The sequence below is a fragment of the Camelus bactrianus genome, chromosome 3, assembly GCF_048773025.1.
Source record: "Camelus bactrianus isolate YW-2024 breed Bactrian camel chromosome 3, ASM4877302v1, whole genome shotgun sequence".
Lineage (NCBI taxonomy): Eukaryota > Metazoa > Chordata > Mammalia > Artiodactyla > Camelidae > Camelus > Camelus bactrianus.
In genome coordinates this window covers 117,920,722-117,946,972 of record NC_133541.1, presented here as the reverse complement: position 1 = coordinate 117,946,972, position 26,251 = coordinate 117,920,722, and the positions used below count along the sequence as shown (strand labels likewise).

The 26,251-nt window shown below is 59.7% G+C and overlaps 1 protein-coding gene across 49 annotated transcripts in view; it reads right to left on the bottom strand.

The window, feature by feature from the left end:
• The window catches only part of OBSCN (obscurin, cytoskeletal calmodulin and titin-interacting RhoGEF), a 170,123-nt gene that overhangs the window by 10,347 nt on the left and 133,525 nt on the right, over positions 1-26,251 (bottom strand). For 41 of the 49 annotated variants that reach the window (XM_074361106.1, XM_074361108.1, XM_074361132.1 and 38 more), the window contains 22 exons: positions 25,688-25,807; positions 25,389-25,528; positions 24,733-24,933; positions 24,548-24,630; positions 24,101-24,274; positions 23,151-23,307; positions 22,669-22,785; positions 22,420-22,584; positions 22,147-22,305; positions 21,811-21,988; positions 21,109-21,222; positions 14,825-14,992; positions 14,302-14,404; positions 13,819-13,948; positions 12,971-13,079; positions 3,620-3,817; positions 2,718-2,814; positions 2,272-2,393; positions 1,610-1,722; positions 1,283-1,451; positions 1,033-1,120; positions 382-582 (listed from right to left, as the gene is read on the bottom strand). In XM_074361106.1, the coding sequence (XP_074217207.1) occupies positions 382-582; positions 1,033-1,120; positions 1,283-1,451; positions 1,610-1,722; positions 2,272-2,393; positions 2,718-2,814; positions 3,620-3,817; positions 12,971-13,079; positions 13,819-13,948; positions 14,302-14,404; positions 14,825-14,992; positions 21,109-21,222; positions 21,811-21,988; positions 22,147-22,305; positions 22,420-22,584; positions 22,669-22,785; positions 23,151-23,307; positions 24,101-24,274; positions 24,548-24,630; positions 24,733-24,933; positions 25,389-25,528; positions 25,688-25,807 (3,106 nt within the window). Of the gene's footprint in view, positions 1-381; positions 583-1,032; positions 1,121-1,282; positions 1,452-1,609; positions 1,723-2,271; positions 2,394-2,717; positions 2,815-3,619; positions 3,818-5,022; positions 6,900-9,843; positions 9,887-12,970; positions 13,080-13,818; positions 13,949-14,301; positions 14,405-14,824; positions 14,993-21,108; positions 21,223-21,810; positions 21,989-22,146; positions 22,306-22,419; positions 22,585-22,668; positions 22,786-23,150; positions 23,308-24,100; positions 24,275-24,547; positions 24,631-24,732; positions 24,934-25,388; positions 25,529-25,687; positions 25,808-26,251 lie in introns of those variants that run through there. The other 8 variants (XM_074361152.1, XM_074361153.1, XM_074361158.1 and 5 more) reach the window with 3 other exon arrangements.

The following is a 26,251-nucleotide window of genomic DNA, read 5'->3' as shown; positions in this document are numbered from 1 at the left end:
CCCATGGAGAGCGGGAGAGCGGGAGGAGACCGTGGAGGCACGTCTTGGACCTTCTGGACACAGCCCTGCCCAAATTCCTGGCCCACGGGACTGGGACCTATAAGGACTGTGCTGTGTGTGTGTGTGTGTGTGTGTGTGTGTGTGTGTGTGTGTGTGTGTGTGTGTGGTGTGTAAGGCTGCGGCGCGGGGTGGGGTGGGCAGCGTTACTCACGAAGCATCAACACGGGAGCACGGAAGCCAGGCTGGCTGCGCCCACGAGGCGGTCGGGCCTGGGATCACCAGAACCACAAGCCCCACGCAGCCCTCCGGAGCCCTGACCGCCCAGGGCGTGCGCCCCGCCCCGGCCACGCCCCCCCGCACCCTCAGGGTGTGGCGGGATACAGCTCCAGAATGAGGATCAGGGTCTTGCGGGTCTCAAACTGGTCCAGCAGTGCAGTGACCAGCGGGTGACTCAGCCCTACGAGGATGTCCCGCTCCCGATAGGCCTGGGCACGCATCCTGCTCCGCAGGGGAATGAACTTGGCGGCGCAGGACATCTGGTTGCCCTTGTGCTGCACCCTCTTCACGAAGCCGAACACGCCCCTGGGAGGAGGGGAGCCCACACTGGGCACGAGCGTCGGGGCTCCGGGGAGGGGGAGAGGGCTGGGGTCCTCGGGCCGGGCTCCTGGGGGACACGGTTCCCTTGGGGCGGGGTTCCTGAGAGGGAAGGCTCTGGAAGAGCCAGAGCTGGGAGTGGGGGAGGCGGGGTCCTGGTGGGGCTGAAGTTCCCGAAAGGCAGTGGATACTCTGGGGGAAGGGACTCCTGAGAGGTGGAGTTTCGCAGGAGGCAAGGGCTCCAGACGGTGAGGGCTAGGGGAGGCAAGTACTCCTTGGGGAGGGGGGCGAGTGCTGAAGTCAGGCACTCCAGGGTGGGGAGATTGTAGGGTGCAGGGGGTTGGGGGGGGTCTGTGGACTCTGGGAGCTTGGTGGGCCTCAGGGGGCGGCGCTCCAGGAGGGTCGGGGCTCCTGGGCCTGGAATAGGAGGAGCAATACCTTCCAATTTCCTCCTTGACCTCGTAGAAGGAGTGCAGTTTCCTCCGATAGCTTTGCTCACTGTCCCCTGTAGCCAGGGAGGAGGTAGCTGTAGGTGTGAGCAAAGATGACTGCCCTGTCACCCTGTCTGACAACTTTGTAGTGTCTGTTGGGGCAACTCCCTGTGCAAGCTCATGGAACACCTATACCCATGGCCCTACAGGCCTGCGTGAAGCCGAGACAGGTCCCAGAAAGGGGGTCCCCCACTCACCCCCATGGACCAGCAGCTCTGCCTTGCACAGGACCTGGCCACCAGCGTTGCGGGCCAGGCATGTGTAGACACCAGCGTCATGCTGGGCCACGTCCCTTAGCACCAGAGAGTATGTGGTCCCTTCCTGTTGCTGGCTGAGTCGGGGATTATCCACCAGCTGGACGCTGTCCTGGAGACATAGGAGGGCAGGGAGGCTGTCAGCCCACCGTGGGGGACCCCAGAACGACGGCCCAGCCTGACCTTCAGTGGGCGCTGTGCCCAGTGCAGTGGGAGTTTCACATGCTCCCCACCCCCTCAGGCAGGCCCCCACCCCAGGCCTGTCCCTACCTTGTACCAGGTCACCGTGGGCTGCGGGCTGCCCTCAATGACGGCCTGGAACTGCGCCGTGCCGCCCCTCTGGGCCTGCACATCCTCGATGGTCACCTGCATGGATGGGGGCCCTGGGGGTGGGGGAGGGAGCCCATGGGAAGAGGCCAGGCAGTGCCCCACCACAGCCTGTCCCGTGTTGAAGTCTTCCATCCCCGGCCTGCAGTTACAGAGACCCAGCCCCGGGTGGGCTGGCAGCACCCCAGCTGTGTCCTGGTGCCCTAGGTGGGCAGGGAGCCCGTGAGATACGCCCCAGGGTGAAAGAGCTCACCTGCCTCCCAAGGGAAGGCAACCCCCTCCTGACTCCCCCCAGGCCCCTGACGGCTAGGAAGTGCTTCCTTCAGTCTAACCTCTGTCTTTCCTGCTTCAGCCTTGGCTCTCTGATGGCAGGCTACACAGAACATGCAGCCATGAGTGGGGAAAAGGGATCCGGCATCAAGGTCGGCCTCTCCCCTATCAGTGATGCCCTCTGAGGGGACAGGGGACACAGTGCGAGCAGCAGCAGGGGCCCTGGCCACAGCGAGGCTGGGATATGCCAGGTGGCTTTGCAGGCCCCTGCATGCAAATATCCCCCTAGCCCAGGACAGAGCAGACACACTCTAACCTGCTGTGCCCCCACCTACTTGCGGCACCCGAATCGCTGGCCTGGTACACAAAAGTCCTGTGCGTGGTCTCTGTGAACACGTGGCTGTGGATGTCCCAGAGCTCTGTTGCACCTGCCGGGGGCCAGGCAGCGCCCTCCATCCTGGGACCATGGAGCGGAATTAGCCGTCTACCCCTACCTTCCACTTTTGGGGCGAGGGTGGCAGAGCTTCATGATAAGATAGGGGTCTTGCCCTGCCCCCACCCAGGGGACTGCACCAGACTCTTTCGGAGGGGATGTACAGACAGGGGCCCCCAGTGCTGGGTGAAGAGGGAGCTCCCCCAATTCCCTTGCCCCAAGGGTGGCCTCTCCTCCTTGCCCTGCCCTTGGGCTGGCAAGGAGAGTGCAGGCGTGCTGTGACCCCCACCCCTTACTCTCCTGCCCCCCAGGATGTCCCCTCATCCCCCAGCGAGCTGGGGAAGTTACCGGATGGGCACAATGCGTTCCTGGGCCTCAGTGTGGGCCTGCGAGTCCTGCTCCAGGCCCTTACTGGGGAGAGCTTGTGGCACCGCCTGGGGCTCGTCTAGGGGGAGGCAACGGGCCCAGTGAGATGGAGCCTGGGGACTGTCCCTCAAGATATGTCTCTGCATCGACCTTCAGGGCTCAGAGAGTGGGACCATGTAGAACCAGGGCCCCAGGTGCACAGGGTCTGCGTCATGCACGTGCACCTCGGCCCCCTGGGCCTAGGAGCGGCCCACAGCAGCACCCCCAGGGTCCTGGTCTGCCTGGGGCACTGGCAGCTCCCTGCTGCTCCTTCCTACCTGCCTCCTCCTTCTCCTATTCCGCATCTTTTTTCTCCTCCCCCCCCCCACCTATTTCTGCCTTCTCTTTCCCTTTCCCTTCTCCCCATCTTTCCCTTCTCTCTCCCCTCCTCCGCCTCTTCTTCCTCCCCACTCTCCTTCCTCCCACTTCTTCTCCCCAACCTCACAACCCTCCTCTCCCACTCCATCTGTCCCCTCTCCTCCTCCCCCTCCCCATCGCCTTCCCAGGAACATAGGGTACCCAAGCTGTCTGCTGAGGGCCGACCACAGTAGGCCTCTGGCTCTGGGGACAGATGTGCTCAGGGTGGGAAGGACCCTCCATCCCCCCCAGAACCCATACTCTTGCCTGGCTTCACAGGCTGTGTGAGGGGTGGGCCTTGTCCAGCCCCTGCCTCCCAGTGTGTGGAGCCATCAGAATGTTGGGGGTCCCCAGGGCTCTGCCAGTTCACCCAAAATGGGCACCCACAGTGACCAAGGTTGGTGTCAGAACAGAGGGGAGGTTAGGGGTGGGGGGGTGGTCCTGGAAGCAGGTAGTGCTTTGCCTTCAACCTGCTGCCACTGCCTCACCAGGTGCTTCTGCAGCCTCTGTGCCTGGGGGCTTCGGGCCGGCCTCCTGGACTTCAGGTGGGTCTCCGGGTCTGGGGCCAGGGCTGATCTGGTCCCCTGCGGAGGGTCCTGGAGACTCCAGGCACACCAGCGTCCTCTGGATGGATGTGGTCTCCTGGTCTGCTTGCTCCAGAGCAGCTGGGGGTGGGACAGTAGCATCTGTGAGGGAGGCAGGTCAACGTGCAAGAGTGAGAGCTGGCCTGGTCCCAGGGAGTGGGAGACTGCCCATATGCGCCAACCCCGGGCCACCCTTCCCACTTTCCTCCCCGCAGCCCCCCGCTGGGTTCAGGAGGTGCTGGAGGTGGAGACCCCTGGGAGAAAAAAGGGTCCAGAGACTGAGCCAGGAGACGTGGCACTCTAAGCAGGAAGCCCAGGACTGTTCCACTCCCAGGGTGGCAACCCAGATGCCCTCGTGAGAATGTCGATTCCTCTAGGGGCAGCTGGGGCTGGACACCCACTCTCCACTCTGGTCTAGCCCTCAGTCTCAGCTAGTCCCATCCCTTTATTCTGGGGCTGGCCTTCCCCTGCAGCCTGCTCTGGAGCTCAGTGTGCTGGGCCGCCCAGGCCCAGGTGAACCAGTCCCACGGTCTAGGGAAGCTAGAGACACTCCGATGCCAAATCAGGGGCCAATAGATGGTCAGAAGTTGGGTTTTTTCCCTGGTCCCCCAGGGCAACCCTTGTCGCCCCTCCCAGCAGCCTTTTCCCCTCCATGAGCCGCTTGGTCTGACCCAGACCACTGCGCCCTCACCTGGCGCTTGCCCTCAGTCCCTAATGCAGCCCCCTTCTCCACCTGGCTGCCAGCTCCTGTGTGGCCAAGCAGGGATGCCCCCAATACCATTTCTCAGGTCCCTCTTTCTGGAGCCCTCCCCTGCTCCAGACCCTCTTGTTGATCTTCTGTATCCTTGGGTCCTCCAGGCTGCAGAGGCAACTGGGTAGGCTGCTGTCTGTTTGCCTTCTATGGCGCTGGGGCAACCATCCTGTCCTTACCCTCTCCAAGCAGGTCATCAGGACCCCTGACATGTCACCCCTCCACACCTGTCCTGACAAAGGACCTGGCGGCACAAGAGGCAGGAAGGCCTGCTCGGTCCCAGGCAGACAGGGACCAGTCACTGTGGGCAGTCCTGATCACACCGTGTGCACCTGCGACCAGCCCCTCAGCCCACGTGGGAGCAAGCTGGACAGGCGAACTGTCACGCCTCCACCCAGGATCCCCAGGACTGGCCAGGCCCCACAAGGTCAATGCTGGGTTGCCAGTGGAGGGGGCCTGGGCTGCCCACTCAGTCTTAAGGGCCAGGCCTGGAGGGGCCCCTGTCTCCCAAGTCGCCAGGGCCACCAGGCAGAGAAGCAAAAAAGAGCAAAGCGAAGGCAGTGCAAGGAACCGCTTTATTATTATCATCAGGGTCGACTGATGGGGGATGTTCCCACACAGAGACCCTGGTCCACCCTGTAGAGAAGGCCCAGGAGGGTCTGCAGAGCTAAGCCCCACACGGGCCTCCTGGAGGCCAAGAAAAATGTTCATGGGTAAGATGTGGCTTGGGGGAAGCCCCCCACCGAGACAGAGCCAGGGACCCCCAGCCTGGGTGAGAGGCAGGGCTGTGCTGGCCCTGACCGCTGGGATGGGGGCCTGAGCCGGGGCAGACAGGGCCCACATGGCATCCACCACCTCACAAATGGTGCAGGACAGCTGCCCAAGTGCCTTCCTTGTGTCTGGAACCCCAAACCCAAGCTGTGGTCTGCGAGTCTCTCCAGCCTGTGCTCCCGGAGCAGCCTCAATACACTCCGAGATCACAGACGTGTGTGTAATGTCCTCAGTGGAAGATCAAGTCCTGTGAGGTAGGAAGTGCCCAGCGTGGGCTCAAGCCCTGAGTTGTTGGAGAGCTGGGGGAGGGTCAGAGCACACGTGTCCGAGGGGTGCGGGCTTTGGGACTTTCCTGAGCTGAAAACCCAGGGCAGCTACAAGGCAAGTTGGTGCTGGTGCCAGGCAGGGTCCTAGACCCAAAGCCACTTCCTTCTTTCTGCTGCCCCCGTGCAACCATGACAGCCGAGTCAGGGGTGTCCCAGCCCCAAGAGTCTCTCATCTCAGCCTCGGCCACCCAGCTCCTGAGGGTCTCCGCCTCAGCCCTGGGAGGGGCCGGAGGCCTCGTCCCCATCTGGGCAAATGTGCAAGGTGACAGTCTCCCCTACCGTCCCAAAGCTGACAGTCTGGGTGGAAACCTCTGTTTTGAAGCTGCTCTGGCCACTGTCCACAGAGCGCTGGACGTGAGTGCAGAAGGACGGCTTCCGGGACGTGGCATCTCCAGCCCGGGTTTCCCGCAAGCAGAAGGAGATGCCCGCAGGGCCAAGGACCTGCGGCCCCGATGGAGACGCCTCCGGGGGCCTGGGCATGCGGCTGAAGAAGCCAGGCGAGCCTTGGGAGCCTGGAGGGCGCCCCACATTGAGCAGGATGGGCTGCCCCACAGTGGGCTCGCTGATCTCTCTCTGAAGCACTGAGATCTCACAGGGTGGGTCATCAGGAGCACTGGACACGGGGCCGCTGCAGCCAAAGGTCTCCCCTTCCCGCGGCACGTAATCCTCCAGGTCAGCCAATGTGAGCACACGGCCGTGGTGTGTGAGGATCTTGGGGTCACGGCCCTGAAGGCCATCGGCACCCAGGGGCTCCTCCATTTGGTAGGTACTCCTTCCCTCCTTCTCCTCCAGGGGGTCCTCCTCCTCAGTGGCCCAGGGAGGGGACAGCCCAGGGGTCTCTGGCCCTGTTTCCACGTGGAAGACTAGGGGCTCGCCAACATCGACCGTGGCCGGGGTCTCCTGCACCACCAGCTTGTTGTTGGAGTTGTTTGTGTTGGGGTCTTCTCCAGGCATCCTGCCTGGCAGTGTGAAATGAAGCCCCTCCGAGCTTCCAGGTGTCTCTCTGGCCAGAGACGCACCCCTTGGGCCTGTCTTCTTCACCCGGACTTCGATCGTCTCTTCGACCTCCACCCACTTGGGCTGGGGCCCGGCGCTCCCGCGCAGGGCCGGCGCCTGGGCCTCGGGCTCCGTCACATACAGCGCGGGCACGGTGGGCCTCCAGCCTGCCTCTGCCTCGGGCCGGCAGGGTTGGCTGGCGGCCGGCGACTGCAGCAGCTCAGGGGCCAGGAGGCCCGGCCTGGGCAGGCTGGCAGGGTGACAGGGGCGGGAGGGAGACTTGCTGGGGGACTGGCGTCGGCCACGGGGGCTCTTCACCACAGTGGTAATGGTCTCCTCTCTGTGGGGAGAGGGCCGAGAGGAGATGGGCACAGAGCCCCTTGCCATCAGCACGTGCCGGGGGCCAGCGCGAGAGATCGGGGTTAGTGTACCAGCAAGCGCGTCGTGACATTGCATAAACAAACACCTATGCGTGCTCGAGCCTGATCCCCAGGATCGCCAGCCAGAGAAACAAAGCACAAAGTCTCATCTGGCCAACATCGGGCTCTGGGTGCACGGATCTCAATACGAGAGTCCTGGCGGTGGAGAGGCCCGTGCTGCATCACACAGGTGCCTCCAAATCCCAGACTGGGCCAGTCTCCCCGCCCTGTCTGCGGCTGTCTCATTTTGAAGGCGCTAGCCCTCGTTACAGAGCTAATGGACAGGGGTGCAGGGACACGGCCCTCCTGGTTGATCCCACTAGGGTTTTGTGCTTTGTATCATGGTGGGAGGATGGTGGGGCAGTGATTAGCACTGGGAGCGCTCAGAGGGCAGGCACCTCAGTGATCCTTGGTTAGGGGTAGGCTGGGCAGCCGATGCCGCTGCTGCAGGTGCAGGAGGATGGCTGGGATCTTGACCTGTGGTCTGTGCTCCTGGCCTCTCGGTCTGGGGATGTGAGGCCCTCCAAGGACACCTGGCTCTGGGCATGGCTCAGCCATCATGGGCTGTGTGACCTCAGACAAGCCCTTCTCTTCCTTGGGCTCCATTTCCCCAAACGAGAGGGGAATGGAAGGGGAAGAGGAGACAGAACTCAAGGCCATTTGCACGTGAGCATGCATGGGGTGCTGGCCAGGGACCTTGCAGCAATCCAGGTATGGACAACAAGGCTGAAAAGGACTTGAAACTTGCCCAGAGCCAAGAGTCAGAAGCCTGCCACTCTGCCAACCAGAGACCCTAACCTTGCCAGGTATTGAGGGTGAAATGAGTAATAGGCAGGGAGCAGGAATGCACTGAGTAACAAACAGCCCCTGAGTAACACACAGCTTTCCTGGGCCCCAGGACCTGTATTTCCTCTTGGGCTCAGGCCGAGAGACCTGGCATGCAACTCAGTGCTGTCACCAGCTGCCTGAAATGACTTGGACTTTGTCTCTCTCCTGTTCAGCTTTGCTTTTGTCTGACTCATGGCTCCACTGGGGAGTAGTTAATCTCAGGCACGGGCCCAGAGATGTGTGGCCACACCTCAGGGTACACAGCAATTACAGACCTTGCCTCCTCTGGCCCTCACCTGGTAAAGGGGAAATGCTGTGCCCACTTAACTGACGGGGAAGCTGAGGCTTGGAGACGTAGCCTACTCAGGGCTGCGGGCCTGCCTTCCTGCTTCACACAAGGCTCAGTGGCATTAGGCTTGTCCCTGGCTCAGAGACTGCACGAACATCAGGGGAACCTGGGCATGGCCCCATCTGCTGGCCCCATGAGGCCTAATTTGCTGAGGCAGGACAGTGAGTCCAGTGCAAATGGGCAGCTGCATCGCACCTCCTAATGCACCCTGATGCTGGGCTCTGCTGGCCTCATGAGGGCGCGTAGACATCGTGCCCTGAGACAACGGGCAGGGGTCTCTCTCCAAGTCCTGTTTCCTTCTGGTACCTCTTGGCTCCCCAGAGCCCCTCATTGTGTGGTGTGCCCTTGGCGGGGATGCTGGGCCAGGCAGTTGCCTCTCTCCGTTCCTCAAGGGGAGGGAGTACACTCTTCCTGGCTACCTCTCTAAGCCTGGCGTAGACGGCATTTCAGGAAGCCTCATGAGGGACCTGGTCCAGCTGCCCACAAGCATGATGCTCTCTAATGCCTCCACAGTGCGGCTGCCTGGCCCCACCTCTGCTCCTCCATTCTCCTCCAGAAAATGTAGATAATGACAATGCTCCCTTCATGGCTGAAATGTGGAGCTGATTTGTGTAAAGGCTCTGGCATGGTGGCATACCTCCAGTGCTGGCACGCACTTCTGTCCCAGGCGGCCCCATGTATGGTGGGGTAGCTGTCTGCTCTGGGTGGGAGAATGGAGAAAGCCACAGGAGGGCGAACTCAGGATCTCATTGACTCGTCTGAAGATAGGATTCTCCACCCACCCACCTGCACACATCGCCTATGGGAAAGCCTTCCAGATGACCCAGGTCAAAACCAATCCTGTCTCCTCCTCTGGGTTCACCTAGCTCTCCGGACCTCTTGCATTTAATTATCAACAACCTGTGTGGCTTTTCCTCAGACTTGAGGGTACTGATGGATGAAGAATGGGACAGGGAATATGGCACCGGGAAAAGGAGTTCTCGGCTGGCTTCAGCTGTGAGCCACCCTGAGCCAGCCTCGTCTCTTCTCGGAATCTCAGTTTTCCCATCTTCCTAACGTGACGGCTGGGCCTGGGGACATCCTACGGTCCTAGGGCTGTGCTGTTCATTATGGTACACTATTTTAATTAAATTCGAATGAACAAAAATTAAATAAATTGACAAATTTAGTTCTTGGGTCACACTGGACCCCTCTAAATGCAGCTAGCGGCTGCTGTAGTAAGCAGTGTGAATGTAGATTATTTCCATCAGCACAGAAAGTTCTCTGGGACAGTGCCCTGGATCCTAGAGTGCTGAAGGACCGCGTGCTGCCTCTAGCATGCTGCAGAAAGCAGCTTTTAACCCCAGCTCCCCCTAACTGGTACGACCCTGGGTCCGAGCCCAGAGGGAGCCACTGTGAGGCGCACAGAGTAGGTCTATGCTGCTGGGGCAGCGGGGCCATGGAGAGGGTACCTAGACTCTGGAAGAGACAGCTTTGAAGTGTGAAGGGAGCCAAGGTCCCGGAGGGAGGTTGATTCCCTGGGTGTGTCTGCAAGGTGCTGGCAGTCTGCGTAGTGAGCAAAGGTCATGTGGGCAAGCAGTCAGACCAGCCAAGTGGCCAGGCTACACAGGCAAGGTGCAGGCAGGTTAGTGGGGCATGCAGGGGGGCACTGCAGTCAGAAGGGAAGTTAGGAACACGCCTGCACTTACATGATGACGGTTTTCTTGGGGACTTTAGTCTCCTGCTCAGTGACTACAAAGAAAACAGTTGGAACAGCGAGGGTTACAGACCGGCCAGTGCTCAGGGGCTGAGCACTCTGAGTGGCATGGCAGTGTAGGAGCCTGCTCAGTGTAGGGCGCTGGATCAAGCCGTGCCTGACTGCGTGCCCCTGGGAGGAATGTCTCAGCTTAGAGTCCCAGGTCCCTCCTCTTCGAAATGGAAGTGACAACACTGAATGGCTTGGGGGATAAGGGATGGTGACAATGATGCGTCCCATGGGAGGGTAGAACTGCTGTCCCTCTTGAGGGTCCTGCAGGAGCTTTGGGGAGAATAAGGGCCCTGTCTAAGCTGCCCACAGAGAAATCCCAGCCTTTCCATCAGCCCGTGTGCCCAGGGGGCCCTGTGAATTTGTCAGGCCTGAAGTTCCCCTTGTCACAGGAACACGGCCTAGAGAAGGGAAAGGAATGGCCTGTGGCTGCATGGTAAGCTGGCCGCCAAACTGGGACCAGGATGGCTAATGTCTGTTTCACAAAACAATTCTAAAGACCAAAGGGCATCTCTCCAGAGGAGAATGACCCTGGAGTCCTGCGGGCAGCGCATCTGAGTTCTGTGGCATGAGGACACGGAAGTCCCTCTGGGAGCAATCGGAGGATGCCGGAGCAGGGTCCTGAGCTCTGAGGGAGCCGGGAAACCTAGGTCTGTTAGGAGCACCCTGGAGCCAGCAGGATAGGTCTGGGTGCAGGATTTACTGATAGGGGACCCACATCCCAGAGACAGGATGGGACTCATCCCAGACCTGGGAGGACCTACTCCCACCGTCTCGAGGCCTCTTCCTCTGCAGCTTCTGGACAGGGTCGGGCTGGGCACAGAGATGTCCCTCTCAGCCTGCCCAGTTGGACAGCAGGCAGCCCACCAGCTGCCAGCACACAGACATCTCAACAACCCCTCTCACCATCCTGTAGGGAAAACCGGGAAGGAGGAGGTGCGGTGCGAAGCTCAGAAAAGTCAAGTGGCATGGCCTGGGGCACACAGCCTCCTAGCTCCTGGTCTGTGGGATTTTTCTGCTTTGTGGCAGTGCCACATAAAGGATTTCCCTAGAGGATCATGAGTCTTTTAACCTTGTCTCCGATGAGGTGCACATAAATGAAATGTACCAAACGTGTCTGTATGGCGCCTGGGAGCCACATTTACTGAGCATGTGTGTGCATGGATATGTGCACCCATGGGTCTGTATGTGTGCGTGCACACGTGTGAGTGTGCTTGCGCAAGCTGCCTCCTGGAGAGAGGGGAGCCCACTGGGAGAGAGAACGGGCTCCAGCCTAAATGCCTTGTGTGTTGGCTAACTTGGGTCCAGAGGCCGAGTTTCCTGTATCCTTTCCTGTATCTTCCCTGATGGGGGCCTCATTCTGTTGCTTCTGAGGGTGGTGGCCAGGGCACCGGTGGGGCTGCTACACCCCTGGCACCTTTGCTCCTGACCTCATCTGCCCCCTGATGGGCTCTGGGCCCTGCTGAGTACTGGCAATCATGGAAGGGGTGCAGTCGTGCAAAGCGGGGCGCCTGGCCCTGCGCAGTCTCACAAGCAAGGGGGCAGCGCCCCATCCCACAGGGCCAGCCAGGGCCCATTCCGGCTGTAGAGCCACGGGGTTAAAGAGGAAGCGGCAGGGTAGGGTTAGGAAGCAGGAGGCGGCAGGCTCCAAATTTCAGCGTCTGTGAGGACTGGCCTTCTGGCCTCGCGGGGCACAGACGCCACTTCGGGCACGGGTGGGCCGCCCCTCCTCCAGATCCTACAGCCACAGGACGTTGACAGAGACCCATCATGACAATGAATTGAATGGCTCTGTAGGGTGTGTTTTGTCACCAGCCGGGAGGGAGTGCCGAGGTGCTGGCGGGGCCCTGCTGTGCCCGACGTAAGATGCCACGTGGCAGGAAGCAGACAGTTTTGGCAGATGTCATGGGAGCCTCTGGTGGGAACCAGCCCGACCTGCGCCCTCTGGGGGGGTGAGGAACAAGACCCGTGCCCTAGAAGGCATCAAAGGCCCTGAGGCCAAGCTCCTGGCGCCAGATAGCCAGCTCTGGGAGGGTCTAGATGGACAACAGCTCCTGGACGTTGGACCCTGGGAGGGACTGGATCCGGTGGCTCACGGCATCATGGAAGCCAACTTTCAGGACTCGGGAGGACGCACATCCCAACCCATCCTACTGTAAGAGGTGCAGCTCCACCAGGCGTTGGCGCAGCTTCTGCTTGCATGCTCCCAAGGATGGGAGGCTCACTATTTGTCTCGCAGCCCTTTTCTGGGTGAGGCAGTTCAGACTGGGAGAAACTCTCCCTGGGGCTGCAGCCTGCCCTGCAAGGCCTGTAAGGCTGCTCTCAGGACTGAGTAGGACCAGGATGGGCACCAGGTGCCCTCCTCTCCATCCTGGCCATCCTTGGCTGGGCCCAGCTGGGACTCCGGACCCAAGTGTAAGTGGAGGCATCACACGTCTTACCACCCTTCACCTCCTGCCCAGGAGCACGCTGCTCCCTAATGAGGCCATTTCTGTAGCCCAGACCCCTCCCAGCCTGGCTCAGGCCAGGCCAGGCCAGGCCAGAGAGGCCAAGCCACAGTATTCTGTCCTTTCTACAGCCAGCCCTGCCTGGTGTGGAGGGGTCAGGCCCCTGACACCTGTTCCTTCTCCCAGGGGTCAAGCTGGGACCCAGCAGGCTGCTTCTGTGGAACCACCCCTCCGACAGTCCCTGTCACCCTCCCATGAGACCTCTCTGACCACTGCCTGGCGGGCTGCTCCAGGCCCATGTCTGGCCTTTATATGCACTCAATACTGCCCCTAGGGATGGTAAGCAGGGCTTGGAGGCCCTCCACTCCCCAGGACTGCCCCTCCAGCCTTTCCCAGGCTCTGGGTTCACAGCCCCCCCTCCCCCTGCCCCCCCAGCCCCGCTCCAGTCAGGGACTGGGAACCAGTGCTTGCCCCTAGACCTCTGAAGCCCCTCCTCAGTCCTTGCTTTCCCCCCTCCAGGAAGTGTGCTCTGATTGGAAGGGCCGATGGGTTTCACCCTACCTGGCCCTGCCCAGACACGTAGAGAGTCCAGCCCAGGCCGAGGCTGGCCGCACAGTCACTTACCTTCCACGGCAGCAAGCTGCTCCCTGCGGTGCTGATCTCGGGCCTGCAGTGCCGGGCTCTGCATGAACAGCTCTGCACCACCCCGCTTGGAGCCCAGCCGGTTCACCAACTGGGGGACAGATGGCAGAGGCTCATTTAGAGCCCGTGGCTCCCCAGGGGGCCCGGGCCGTCTCTTTGAGGCTGTTCAGGCCAGCTATAGCATGAGGGGCTGACCACAGCTATTCCCAAAGAATACCAGCTATTCCCAAAGCTGCAGAGCCTGCCCACAGGAGAAGGGTCCCAGGCCAGACACCATGTCCCCGTGGGGCACCAGCACCGACTGAGCGCTTCCTGTGATGGTGGGAACACTCATTATCTGCTCTGTCCAGTGCAGTGCCCATGTGGGCCCTGAGCACGCGAAGTGGGAGTGAATCTTTACCTAGAGTTAACCTGAACTGATTTAAATTTAAATCACCAGGTGTGGACAGTAATGACTAAAGTGAAGAGTGCAGGTCCAGAGCTGACTGGGGTCCATTTGCTTCCCTGGGAGTTGCCATAGAGGGCAGGTACCATGCAGCCCCTCTGCAGGCTGCCGGCAGCAGCAGCAGCATGGAGCAGGCTGGCAGCCAGGAAGAGCCAGAGCCAGCACACAGCTTCCCCCGACCACTGCTGGCCCCTCTGGCCATGGAGGACTGAGGGGACTCCACCCAGGGCTCCCCTCCTGAGTACCTGTCCTCTCAACACAGATACGGGGTGATGACAGAGGACCTGCCATCCCCTCTTCCATCATGGGTCATGGATGGCAATGATGAGGCAAGATCCCCGAGGGTAAGACCCCCAACCCCCTCTCCAAGGCCCACCCGCCTCACCTCACACTCGTAGAAGCCCAGGTCCTCCTTGCTGGCTGCCCGGATCTCCAGTACCAGCAGGCCACTGCGGGGCTCGCTCAGGACCCGGTACTTGCCTCCTGGGGTCAGCAGAGCCCCATCCTTGTACCACCTGAAGCCAACCCCAGGGGCGGTCAGGTGGGGCCTTTCCAGGTCTCCTGTGCTCAGGACCCTCCCCTCACCTGCCCCACAGATCCAGGTACCCTTACAGAGCCCACCTCCTTGGACGCCACCCACCCAATGTCCAACCAGGCCTATAACCTCCTCACTGCAGCCGAAGTCACGTTCGGAACGTGCTGCAGCCCCAAAATGCCCCCGTCTCACCAGAGAGGCTGAGATTCTCTGTCCAGCCCACCCCTGATCTAGTAAACAGACTGCCCACCCTCATTTTTCGGGCAGGCAAGATAACCCTGGGGGCAGGCCCACCTGCGCTCCTCCACCCCGGCCCCAAGCTGCCCAGCCCACCTGATCTGAGGGTGCGGGGCACCTTCAATGGTGCAGGTGATCTGGGCGTCCTCTCCCTCCGCAAAGGGCACTGCCCGGACCTTGTTCACAAACCGAGGAGGGACTGCGGGGTCGAGGAAGTGGGGAGAGAGGAAGAAAGAGAGATGGAGAGACGGAGAACGTGACACAGAGGGAGACTCAGAGATAGACACAGACAGACAGAGAGAAAGAAACAGAGACAGAGAGAAATAGACACAGTGAGGGGGAGAGACAGAGACAGGGAGAGAGACAGAGACAGAGAAACAGAGAAAGAGACAGAAAATGACAGAGATGGAGGCAGAGACAGAGACACAGAGATACAGAGAGAGAACAAGACAGAGACATTTGCCATGATGGAGCAGGACCCTGCCCCCACCAGAGTCCCCCAGACCTCAGGCAGATGTTCACGCCCACCCCCTGCCAGCCCCACCCACAGGCCTATGCTCTCCCATGAGGGCTGAGACCTTCATGATACCCACAGAGTGGCCTCCCTCCCAGGGCTCACCTTGCACCAGGATCTTGCCCAGAGTGCTGGCATTGCCAGCAGCACTGGCTGCAAAGCACATGTACTGGCCAGAGTCGACACCAGTCAGGTTGTCCAGGATGAGGGTGCACGAGCCATCAGGGTCTTCGATGAGGATGTGGTGAGGGTCCACCTCCACTGGCTTCCCATCTGGAATGGAGGGGAGGGCCATCACAGAGGTGACCCCAGCAGGGACACAAGAGGCTGGGCTTGCCTGGGGGTCACAGTCACAGGGGGTTGATGGGGGGGGCCATCCCTGGAGCATGAGAGCCAGTGTGGGCTCCCTGCTGGGGGGCCGGCTGGCCAAGCTGACCTGGAGCCCTGGATGGAGACGTGTTGCTGACCCACACTGTCCACTTCCCCAGACGTCATTGCACACGGCGTGGCCTCTGAAAGGCAGGCTCTTAGCTGGAGGCAGGGGCCAGCTAGGGGACCCAAACCCCACAGAGGACTCCCCTTCTGATAACTAGACCCTCAATTACCTCATCAAAGATTGTGCAACTGTTCAGGGGCCTCCGAGGTACTGACCCCTCCTAGCGGACAAGCTTGGACACCACCTGTCTCTTTAATCACCCTCGTCTAAATGCCCCCCCGACCTAAGATCTTCAGCTGTAACACATTTCTCTCCTGGGTGAGGGATGGGGAGATGTGCACCTTTCATTACAAAGAATTCTTTTCTCCAGAAATGTGTAATACTTCATAGATGAACACTTTCTGGTAGCTCTGTGTGTTCTGAATAAGGTTGTTTAAAGTATAATGGTTCATAAAAAGCATTGTGACTTTTGATTCACAGGGAACCTTAAGAAAATTTAAATTCTATGTCTATGAGTCTGTTTCTGTTTTGTATTTATGTTCATTTGTGTTTTTCTTTTTTTTTTTTTTAAACTTAGATTCCACATATGAGCGATCTCATATGGTATTTTTCTTTCTCTTTCTGGCTTACTTCACTTAGAATGACATTCTCCAGGAACATCCATGCTGCTGCAAATGGCGTTCTGTTGTCTTTTTTTATGGCTGAATAGTTTCCCATTGTATAAATATATCACATCTTCTTTATCCAGTCATCTGTTAATGAACATTTAGGCTGTTTCCATATCTTGGCTATTGTAAATAGTGCTGCTATGAACACTGGGGTGCAGGTGTCAAACTTGTGGTAGCCAGAGGGAAGGAGGGTGGGAAGGGATGAACTGGGAGTTCGAAATTTGTAGATACTGACAGGCATATGTAGAATAGATAAACAAGATTATACTGTATAGCACAGGGAAATGTATACAAGATCTTGTGGTAGCTCATGGTGAAAAAGAATGTGACAATGAATATATGTATGTTCATGTATGACTGCTCTAGGCTGGAAATTGACACAACATTGTAAACTGACTATAACTCAATAAAATAAAATTTTAAAAAAGAAACAATTTAAAAATATACCCCTCCAAAAAAAAGCTTCCAGCTGCCGCCCCATTTCTCTGTGCCCCTGTGTTGTAAGTCCAGGGAAGAGCTGTCCTCACTCTCTGTCTCCAGACACTGCCCTTTCTACTCTTCCTTGAACCCACACCCTCTTGGCTTTCGCCTCGCCTACAAAACAGCTCTTGGCAAGGCTACCAATCTGTGGTCAATTCTCAGTCTTCATTGTGCTGTCAGAAAACAATTCTCCGTGGACTTCTGGCAGTGCTGCAGAGTCGGATCCTCTGGGCAAAGACACCTGCAGCGAGCACCGACACCCCAGGAGCCAACCAGAGCAGCAGAGACAAAGCCCTCTCCTTCCTTCCCTGTGACGCATTCGCCTGCCTTCCAGGGCCGTAAGTCACTCCTCTCTCTGGAGGGAAGGATGGGCAGATGTGTCAGCAGCCCCATACAAGCTCAACATCTCCTAGCACTCGGGGTTTCTCTCTTGTGGTACAAGCTGTGGCGTGCAGCTGACAGCTGGCCCCTGCATGTGGAGATGCAGGCGTGGGCAACCCCTGCAACACGCTGTTGCTTTTGCTGTGACAAACAGCCTTTGTCTCTGACGTGGGGTCTCATGTCTTCTGTTTGTATCTGGCTGGCAGGCTAGCTTGTTAGTTTGCAAGCCAGGAACCATCTCAGACCCTTCACGGTTTCTGATTTGCAATTTTGGCCACAAGGAAGGGACACTGTCAGACACAGCATTCCAAAAGAGAAAGAAAGTGGCTCATGGGCCACTTAACAGGACCCGAGGGCGGTTCATGGAAATCAGTGGAGGACATGCTGACCAAACTTCATGGTCAGCTGCGCAGTAAACAGATAGCTCATTTGTTGACTGTGAATGGCGAGAAACTGGGCAGGCGGCTGCAATCTGAGCATCAAGAAGTGGGTTCAAAGACAGGCACCTGGATGGTACCCTGGTTGACCAGCTCTCCTTGGAGCTGGGACATTGCTGGCTCAGCCTCAGGCCAGTCTCATTTCCCAGCAAACATGAGCACCCGTGCTGAGTACAAGGAGGGCTCCATGCCCTTCAGACCCCCAGTCACAGAAACAGACACCGACGCTGGGTGCAAAAGGCGGGGGCATCACCAGTTCTGACGGGTCGAAGGCAGGAGCAGGGCCAGAACTGAGGGATGAGAGGTGCGGCCACCAAACACACGCGAGATTCTTTTAGACATAACAGTAAAGGATTCCAGCGTCTGCTGTTGAGTCCTGGCTCGGGACAAGTCCCTGACACAGATAAACCTCCATGGGGAACCATCAGTGGCTGGCACATGGGCTCATGGCATCTGGTTAGTGTCTAGAATGGGCAGCATTCCAGAGAAGTGGGCACACCAGAGAAGTGACCCAAAGGGATGTAAGCGCTTTCTGCCTCCTTGGAAACCTCATTCAGTCCTTATGGGAAGACCCAGAGAGAGGATGGGAGACGGCACTATGGCTCTGGGCCAGTAGACACCCCTGCTAAGTGGACCTTATCCCAAAGGTCACCATGAAAGTATAAACCCCAGCCAGGCAAGGGGTACAGAGGCCCTGAGAACACTGTGATGTGGCCGTTAGGTCAAGGAGTCCCTGAAGCTAAAACAGATGGGATCAGAGGTGACAATCTTGTGGCCCCATTTTGGGCTTTGAGTGAGCCCAAAACATTGGATGTTACTGAGCTATGGAAGTGTGTCTCATCCCATCCCTGGTCCCCTTTCCTCCTCCTCCGCTCCAACCTCCTCTGCTTTAAGAGAAAAAAAAAATTAGTAGCTCTTCGTCTCCCTGTGCCCAGAGGGACCAGAGGCCCTCCATGCCCATCTGATACGCCAGGGATGTCAGGCTAGGGGAAAACGGAGACTCTGATGGCTTTGCTGGATCCACTGATGGGATCCGGGCAGGGTTCCCAGAGAACGTGAAAGGTCATGTCACCTTGGGGCCAAGTTAGGGTGCTGTGACTAAGGCTTCCACCTCTGGACCCTGAGGTTTGCTGTGTTTGGAATCCCCTGCCCCACACAAGGGGGGGGGAACACTCCCCGTGGGAGCTCTGGCCAGAGCCCCGTCCCTTCCCAAGATGGCCAACAGAACCCCAGGAGGAGAAGGACGTCCCAGCCCTCCTGGGTGATGTGAACACAGCCAAGGTGACGAGAGAGGCCGAGTCCAAAAATCAACAGCCTTGTACAGCCAGAGAGAGTGGTGGCCGGAGGCTGACTGTCACCAGCCCAGTCCAGTCGCTGCTCCTGTGGCCACAAGGTGGCTGAGATGGGGTCTGCTGTACAGGCTAACAGCCCCCACCAGGAGTCTTGAGCATCGCAGCCACCTGCTTTTCCGCCCTGCTGGCACACAGGGACCAAGGCCACTCTGCATTCGCGTGGCACAGTCTCTAACACCCATTGCTAGTGCCCCTGCTCCCTGCCAGCTGCCTTTGGCAGGTGGGTCACGACCTGGCCCTCTGCCCCGATATGCAGGCTTCTGCTGTATGAATGGCATTCTGCTGGCTGGTGAGTCTGACTTCTGCCCGCTGCTACTCTTCCTGGCAGAGGTTATTATGTACTCACTGACCCTGAGATGTTGTGAATGCCCTGGCTGTTTGGTTTGATGCTTGACAGACTGTAGACAGGCAGGATGACACCCCTCCTTGGGGCCGTGAACTGTGGAGGCAAAGTGAGGCCACTGATCGGGGCCACACCCAGACCACCAGGGTCCCTGTGTGGAGCCACTGCATCACACGTGGCGCTGAGCTCCAGGGCCAGACAGGACGGCCGAGAGAGATGCTCTAAGTTGGGGGGTGCACATCACGTGGGATGGACCCCCCACCTGGCAGATGGGTGCCTCTCGGGGCCATCTGTGGTGTTTCCAAATGTGATGCTGCTTTGGGTCAGTAAACCGCCAGCTCTGGCCACACCACGTGGCTGTGTGTGCTGCCTGGACCACCTGCAGTCTGAGAACCTGTCACCTGTCACACTTGTTGCTCAACATGAGCTGACCTTCGAACTGCCCCTTGCCTCCTCTACTCACTGGACACAGCTGTCCCCAGACACCAGGTTAATGGTCAGGATGAAGGGGATGATGGCCGGTCTAAGCAGAGCCGGGAACCTGGGAATCCCCTCTGACCGTTCCTGGGCATGGCACAGCCTGGCCAGCACCCCCTTCTGGGGGCAGCCTGGCTGAAAGGAGGAGGCTGAGGGGCTCCTCTCACTTCTGAATAACTTTCATGGAATGGCTTTGTCTCCCTAAACCTGCTCTCACAGGCGAAGGTCTGGTTGTGAGGAGGGATGGTGGGGAAGGCGAGCTGCACTGCGTGGGTTCTGTGAGGCAGCTGGGAAGGGAAATCCACAGACCCCAGGACGTGGGGACAGTGACCCTCCCTCCAGAAGGAGGACCCCCAGGATGCTTCAGGGAACCAGTTGCCCCATCCACCAACTCTGCCCTGAGGCTCTGAGCACGGGACACAGGAATGGCCCCTCTTTCATGTCCCTACAAAATCCCCCTGTGTGCGCTCTCCAGCCCCATTCTTAGCCATTCGTGGGTGGACACATGCTGGCTGTGGACAAGCAGGACAGGACTTCCCTGGGACAGCGCCTCCAAAGCCAGGACTGGACTTGGCTGTCAGTACTGAACCAGGGACTCAGAGGGACCTGCCAGCCCAGTGAGCCTTAATACGAGCATCTTGGTTTACCCAGGACCTTGGACCACGCCAGATGGTCCACGTTACATTAGGATTTAGGGCGGGAGCTTTAGGGCACACAATATCGGCCTGACCTCAAGGGGCCAGAAACTGAAGGCAGCCATGCAGGTGGTCAGCCCACGTGAGCAACCCCAACAGAAACCCTGGACAACAAAGCTCGGCATGTGAGTGGCCCTGGTTGGCCACACTCCGTGTGCTGGCACACGTCACTGCTGAGAGAAACGCGCTCCACACAACTCCATGGCTGGGGGGGGCACCTGGGCCACACCTGGATCCCCCAGCTGGACCCTACCCCATGTGCCTCATCCTTTTCACTGCAGTAAATCAGAGCCCTGGGTGGAATTGCTCTTGCTGGGTTCTGTGAGTCTTCTGTGAGTTGTGAACCCAAAGGTGGTCGTGGGACACACCCCCCTACCCCACCAACCTTGTGGTTGGTGTCAAATGAGAATGGCCTGGGGACCCTGAACTTGGTGTCAGAAGCAAAGCTGCTCCTGGGGACCCCCTGAACTTTGCAGCTCCCACTATACACAAGAGTCAGATCTGAGAGCCAAACAGTGGCCCTCGAGGTCCAGCACTCCCCAGTCTCACTCCCCGCCTCGCCCGCCTGAGTGCCTCCCCTCTCCCCTGCCCTTCCCGGAGCCTTGCTGCCCAGTTGGAGTTCCTCCAAAATGTCTGCCTGATGGCTACTCCCTGCCCCTTGCTCTGCCTTATTTCTCTGGCTGGCCACATCACTCTGACTCCATATTACACATTTGCCTATCTGCCTGTCATCTATCTCCTCCCCTAGAGGATCAGCGCCCTTGGACAGGGTGAGCCTGACTGTACACTGCTGTCTCCCCTGTACCTGGAAAGGTGTCTGGCACTCAGCACAAATGAATGGCAAACAAGAGAGCTAATGAGCGAGATACAGCGTCGGGCAGAGTCACTGTGTCAGAAGCATGCTGTACACATCACATCTGAGCAGCCTCTGCCCGTCCCTCCTCATCCACCTGTGCACACTGGCCAGGCTGTCTTTGATTCAGGAGCGGAGACCTATGTCTTGGGTCCAGCCCCCCACCCAGGCCCCGCCCTGGGCCCCCGGCCCTGGGCCCCGTCTGCTTCCCCCTGGCCAACTCCTGCTTACGGTAAGATCAGTACCCCCTGCACCCCGGAGGCCTACCTCTGTACCAGCTGACAATGGGTTTGGGTGTGCCCGTCACACGGCAGGCCAGCTTGACTGTCTCACCCAGCTCGGCTGTGCAGTCAGCGAGCTCCTCTTCGAAATCCGGGGCACCTGGGGACACACACACAGGGCCCTGGGCACTTACCCATGCCCTCGAGTGGACCCTTGGCAGGGCCAGAAGCCCCATGACCAGGAATGTGATTGCAACAGAGACTTCCCCTTGTGAGCTTTTGTCCGCAGCACCACACTCAGGCCTGGGCGGGAATCAGAGTAAGGGATGCAGGCTGGGTGTATATTGGGGAGTGGGGGGGACTGTGGAAAAGGCCAGTATGTTGAAATGGAGCCTCCCTCCCATTCCAAATAAGGAAGCAGACCCAGGACTTCTGGGCCCTTCACATCCCTAACATAGTCTGGACACCTGTCCTGTGCTAGGGAGCCCCAAGTGAACCCCGAGGTTCCCTCTAATTCTGGTCAGGGCCACTCCTACACTCTGGCTCAGAGCTTCTGAGAGTCTGAGTGGACCAAGGGCAGAACGAGCCACTTGCCCTGGAATCGAGCCCCTTCCCTTCTGCCTGCCTAGGTATGGGCAAGGGGCCAGGGCTCATGACCTGCTGACCTGGAGGCTCCCAAGCCAGGTGGCCAGACTGAAAGGTTCACCCGCCCCCCATTTGGCCTTGCCGCATGAGTTCAGGCACTCACGCCAGACGGGCAGGGCCAGGCGCTGCTGAATGCCACAAATCTCCTTCACCCAAGAGTTCTTGGTGATGACCGTCCGAGCCTGTAGCAGGTACTTGCGCACGGAGTCCTCCCTCTCGTGCCAAATCTCGAAGGCACGGTCATCGCCCTCCACCTGGTCATTCAGGTCGATGTTGCTCAGCTATTGAGGGGAGAACGAAGGCTGATCACCCAGATGCGGGGCGAGCCACGGTCACCCAGGACAGGGCTGCAGGACTGGCCACTGGCCTCCACCCACCTGCCCGTCCTGCAGGGGCCTCCCTTTGCCCCCCACCCCAGCCCTGCCGGCACCCTGCCAACCTTCATCATGTTCCGAAAGACGTAGCTGAAGGTGTCGGTGCGCGAGTCCCGCTTGGGCTTGCAGACCACCAGGTGGTGGCGGAACAGGAAGACGTGCCGGTGGTGGCCCTTCCATGGCATCCGAGCGCCTGGCGCCCCCTCCCACACAATGAAGTGGCCCTGGGGGAGCAGTCAGCCTGTGGTCAGCCAGGCCCAGCCGGGGGTCCGGCCCTCCGCAAGCCCCCACCGCTCGGCCACCTGCCCAGGCCCGCCAGCGGACTCCCAGCCCCAGACCTGGCGGATGGGCTCGCCCAGGGCCTCCAGGGTGCCCGGGTAGTTTTCCATCAGGGACACGTGCAGCTGGTTCTCGGCGCGCTGCGGCAGGGCCGACACCACGGCGTACGCTTGCTCCAGCAGCGCACAGTTCTGCCCGTTCCGCGCCTTGTTGCGGATCAGCTCCTGCGGGAGACCGTGCATCAGGGCGAGGCCTGGGGTGTCTGGGCAAGGGGATGGCCCCGCAGCCTCCTGGCCAGCCCCACCTACCTTGAGCAATGCCTGGTACTGCTGGACCCTCTCCACTGGTTGCTCCAGGAAATGCTGCAGCGGCGGCGGGGGTGGCTGCGAGGGGTCTGCGGCCGACAGCACCTCCTCTGTGTATTTCTGGGGGAGACACAGGGCTGGCTTCAAGGCAGGAGGGCGCAGCCTCCAGATGAGCCATGTCCCCAGAGCCCAAAAGCTAGCGGGTCAGAGTCCCAGGGTGCACACACGCGCACACACGCAGACCCTCCTTCCCAGGTGGCCCTCACTCCCGCCCCAGAGATGGCCAGTGTCACTGTCTGACAGACAAGCAGAGCTTGGGTTGGGGGGGGGGACCCTGGCTGCTTTTCTAAGCCAGGGCCCAGGGGGCCAGGGCAGGTTGGTGGAGGGGGAGGTGCCTGTGCAGGGTGGGGGCAAGTGATCTCAGAGTGGGCTGCTAGCACGGAGGCTGGGGAGCAGAGGCGGGGCTGATGGGCTGGGGGGGGCACCTTGTAGAACTCCTGCACGGCTGTGCTGACCATCACCGACTCGGCCTGCACTCGGCCCACCAGGAACTCCAGATACTTCTCAAAGGCCGCCTGGCTCTTGATGAAGCACATGGCCACATCGTCATCCGTGTCGCAGCCACGCAGCTCCTTCAGGAAGCTGCCGTGGAGGCGGACAGTGGTCAGGTTGAGGGCTGACACCAGGACCCCTACCCACAAGCCACAACCCAGCCTCAAGCCCTCAGGTTTGGGAGAAAACTGTGCCTGCACGGGCCCGGGTTCCTATGAATGAGAGTGAGTGTTCTGGGCAGTGGGGGCCATGCACGTGTGGAGTTTGAGGGCAGGCCCTTACGTACACGTGTGCTGTGTGTGTATGTGTGTGTGTTTGGGAGTACATGTCTACATGGATGTACATGTCTTCATGGGTGTGCTATGTGCATGCACGCCCACACATGAAAGGGTATGTGTGTGCAGGTATGCACATGTACACGTGTGTGCACATTTCTCGGGTGTGCCCATGTACTTGGGCTGCAGTGGGTAGATGTGCTGTAGGCACTTCCGTGGGTAAGCCAGGTACACATGCCTGTGATCCTGGCGACATGTGTGTCCTTGGGTAGGGGTGTGGTGTGCCAGTGGGTGAATCAAGTCATCAAAGGTTCTCTGTCTTCTCGGCTCCTGCCCACTCCCCTGAGGCATGGCCCTGGGGGTACATTTCATGTGTACGTGTGAGTGAGCATCCATATGTGTGTGCACGTGTAGTGTATGTCCACGAATGTGTCTTCCATGTACATTACTGGTAAGTGCACACATGTATCTACACATGTGGATTGTGTGTCCAAGTGTGTGTCTAAGCATGTGCATGTGTATATGCACATACACACACACACACACACACACACACACACACACACACAGACCAGGGAGAAGCCGTAAGGCCTGCCCTGCCCTCCCACCTGCTGTGGAAGTGGCTGATGTCCTCCACGTTTCGGAAAATGACTGCCTTCTGGCTGGCCACGGCCGTGGGCACGTGGGGGCAGTGGTCCAGGTACTGCATGTGGTGGCTCTGCAGGAATTGCAGCTCACCCACGAAGGCCTGCTCCGAGCTCAGCAGCTCCCGGATGATGGAGCTGGGTAGGGAGACAGCCATGATGGGGGCACCCAGGAGCTTAGCTCCTCGACAGAGCACTCTGAGCCACGTGCACCCTGCTGCCAGCTTTCAGAATGGACCAGGCAAGATGGCAGAAGGAGGGCACCCCCCTCCACACACACACACAAGGGGGACCCACCACATGAAGTTGCCAGGCAAGGTCCTGCCTGCTAGAGGCCAGTCCCAGGGGACTTGTGTGGAATTAGCATCCCAGAGGCCCCCACAGGACCCCAACTTCCCCACGGCCCCTCACCTCAGCCTTGTCTTGTACTCATCCTCCGACAGGGCCTCCCCAGGGAACTCAGGAGCCTCAGCTGGCCCCCACTCAGGTGACAGCTGGTGAGGAGCAGGGAAGGGTCACATGCAGCCTGAGCACTGGCCTGCCCTTCTGGGGTCCGGGGTACAACTGCAGGACCACCCCACCAGCCATCCAGGTACCTTGAGCCGCTTGTCCAGGTAGGCAGGGGACACCCAGCCTTGCCGGGAGGGGCTGGACTTGGTGGGCTTGGTGCGCACAAGCCAGCGCAGCGGGTGGGCCGAGTCTAGTACCTCCACGTACTGGCCCTCTCGCAGCAGGATGGCGTCCTGCTCAGCCCCGAGGGGCAGGTAGTCAGCCGTGACCACGTAGATGTCAAAGATCTGTGGTGGGGGGAGTCACTGAGTCGGACCCAGGCAGGGCCAGCCAGGCCCCCCAAGGCTGCAGCAGCCCCCTCAAGACCCCAGAGGGGAGGAGGATCCAGAGAGGGGCCAGTGGGCACCTTGAGGCCCCAGGCTACAAGGCCCGTGGAATTAAGTAGAGAAGAAAAAGCCATCCTGAAATTCCATGATGTTCTAAAACAGGCCCAACCCTTCTCTGCTAATGGAAATGCTACTGGGGGTGCCTGGTGTCCAACACTAAAGGGACAAGGGGGAGCCTCTGGGGTGCTGGGGGTACCCTGGGTCATGGCGGGGATGCTGGCTGCTCAGGTGTATGCCTCACACCTCCTCTGCCCCAGTTCCCCCTGTCCCCGCACAACCAGCCCCGCCTTCACCCTGTCCCCCACGCCCTCACACCCACTTGCCCACCCCGCCCCACCCACTGCCTGCCCACGCACCTCGCCCCGGGAGTCTCCATCCTCTGACTCTGAGGACGACTCCTGGACGCTGGAGGAGGGGCGGGAACGGCCATGCCGGGGGGACGCCGACGGCGTCTTGGACTCCTCGTCACTGTCAACTCCGGGCACCTGCAGCGTGGCTGGGGGCATGGCACAGGGCACATGATGCCTGGGAAGGGCCTGCCCGCCGTGCCCCCTCCCTGTGGGTCCCCAGGGCATGCAGATGAGGAGTGGCCCCAGCCCTGGCGGCTCGGTCACAGCCACCCCCTGGACCCCGCTCTGTGGCCAGCCGCCCTCACCCTGCGTGATCTTGGCTGACACCATCTCCGTGATCTGCGAAGTGAGCTTCTTCAGGAACTCCTCCGTGCCCACTTCAGCCAAGGACAAGTGGCCAGGGGCCTCTGCCGCCAGAAGCTCTCCTGAGGGTCAGACCCTAGCTCAGCTGGCCATGCACTCCACAGACATGCCCAAACACCGGATTCCAAGCCCATCCTGGGCTCGCGGGACAGAGGCGCCAAGGAACGCACGGACTTGGGCCAGCACTGACCACAACTAAGGATCGCTTAGGCTCGAGGGCACCTGAGCCGAGGTATGACCGAGGGGACCACAAACTCAGGGAAGCAGGGTCTGGGCAGTAGGGACGGCAGGTGGCTAGGGGAGAGTGGGCAGTCAGGGGACAGCAGGCAGCCAGCATGGCTGCAGGGCGGTGGGTGAAGGCAGCTGAGGGCAAAGCCGGGTAGAGGCTAGACCCAGTGGTCAGGCTGGGGTTGGAGCTTGGAGCTGTGGGGGCCCAGTGTGGTTTGTGCCACCCCTATTCCTCTGGCCACTTGGTCGCTGGTCTGGGAAGGGGCTTAAGAGGGGCG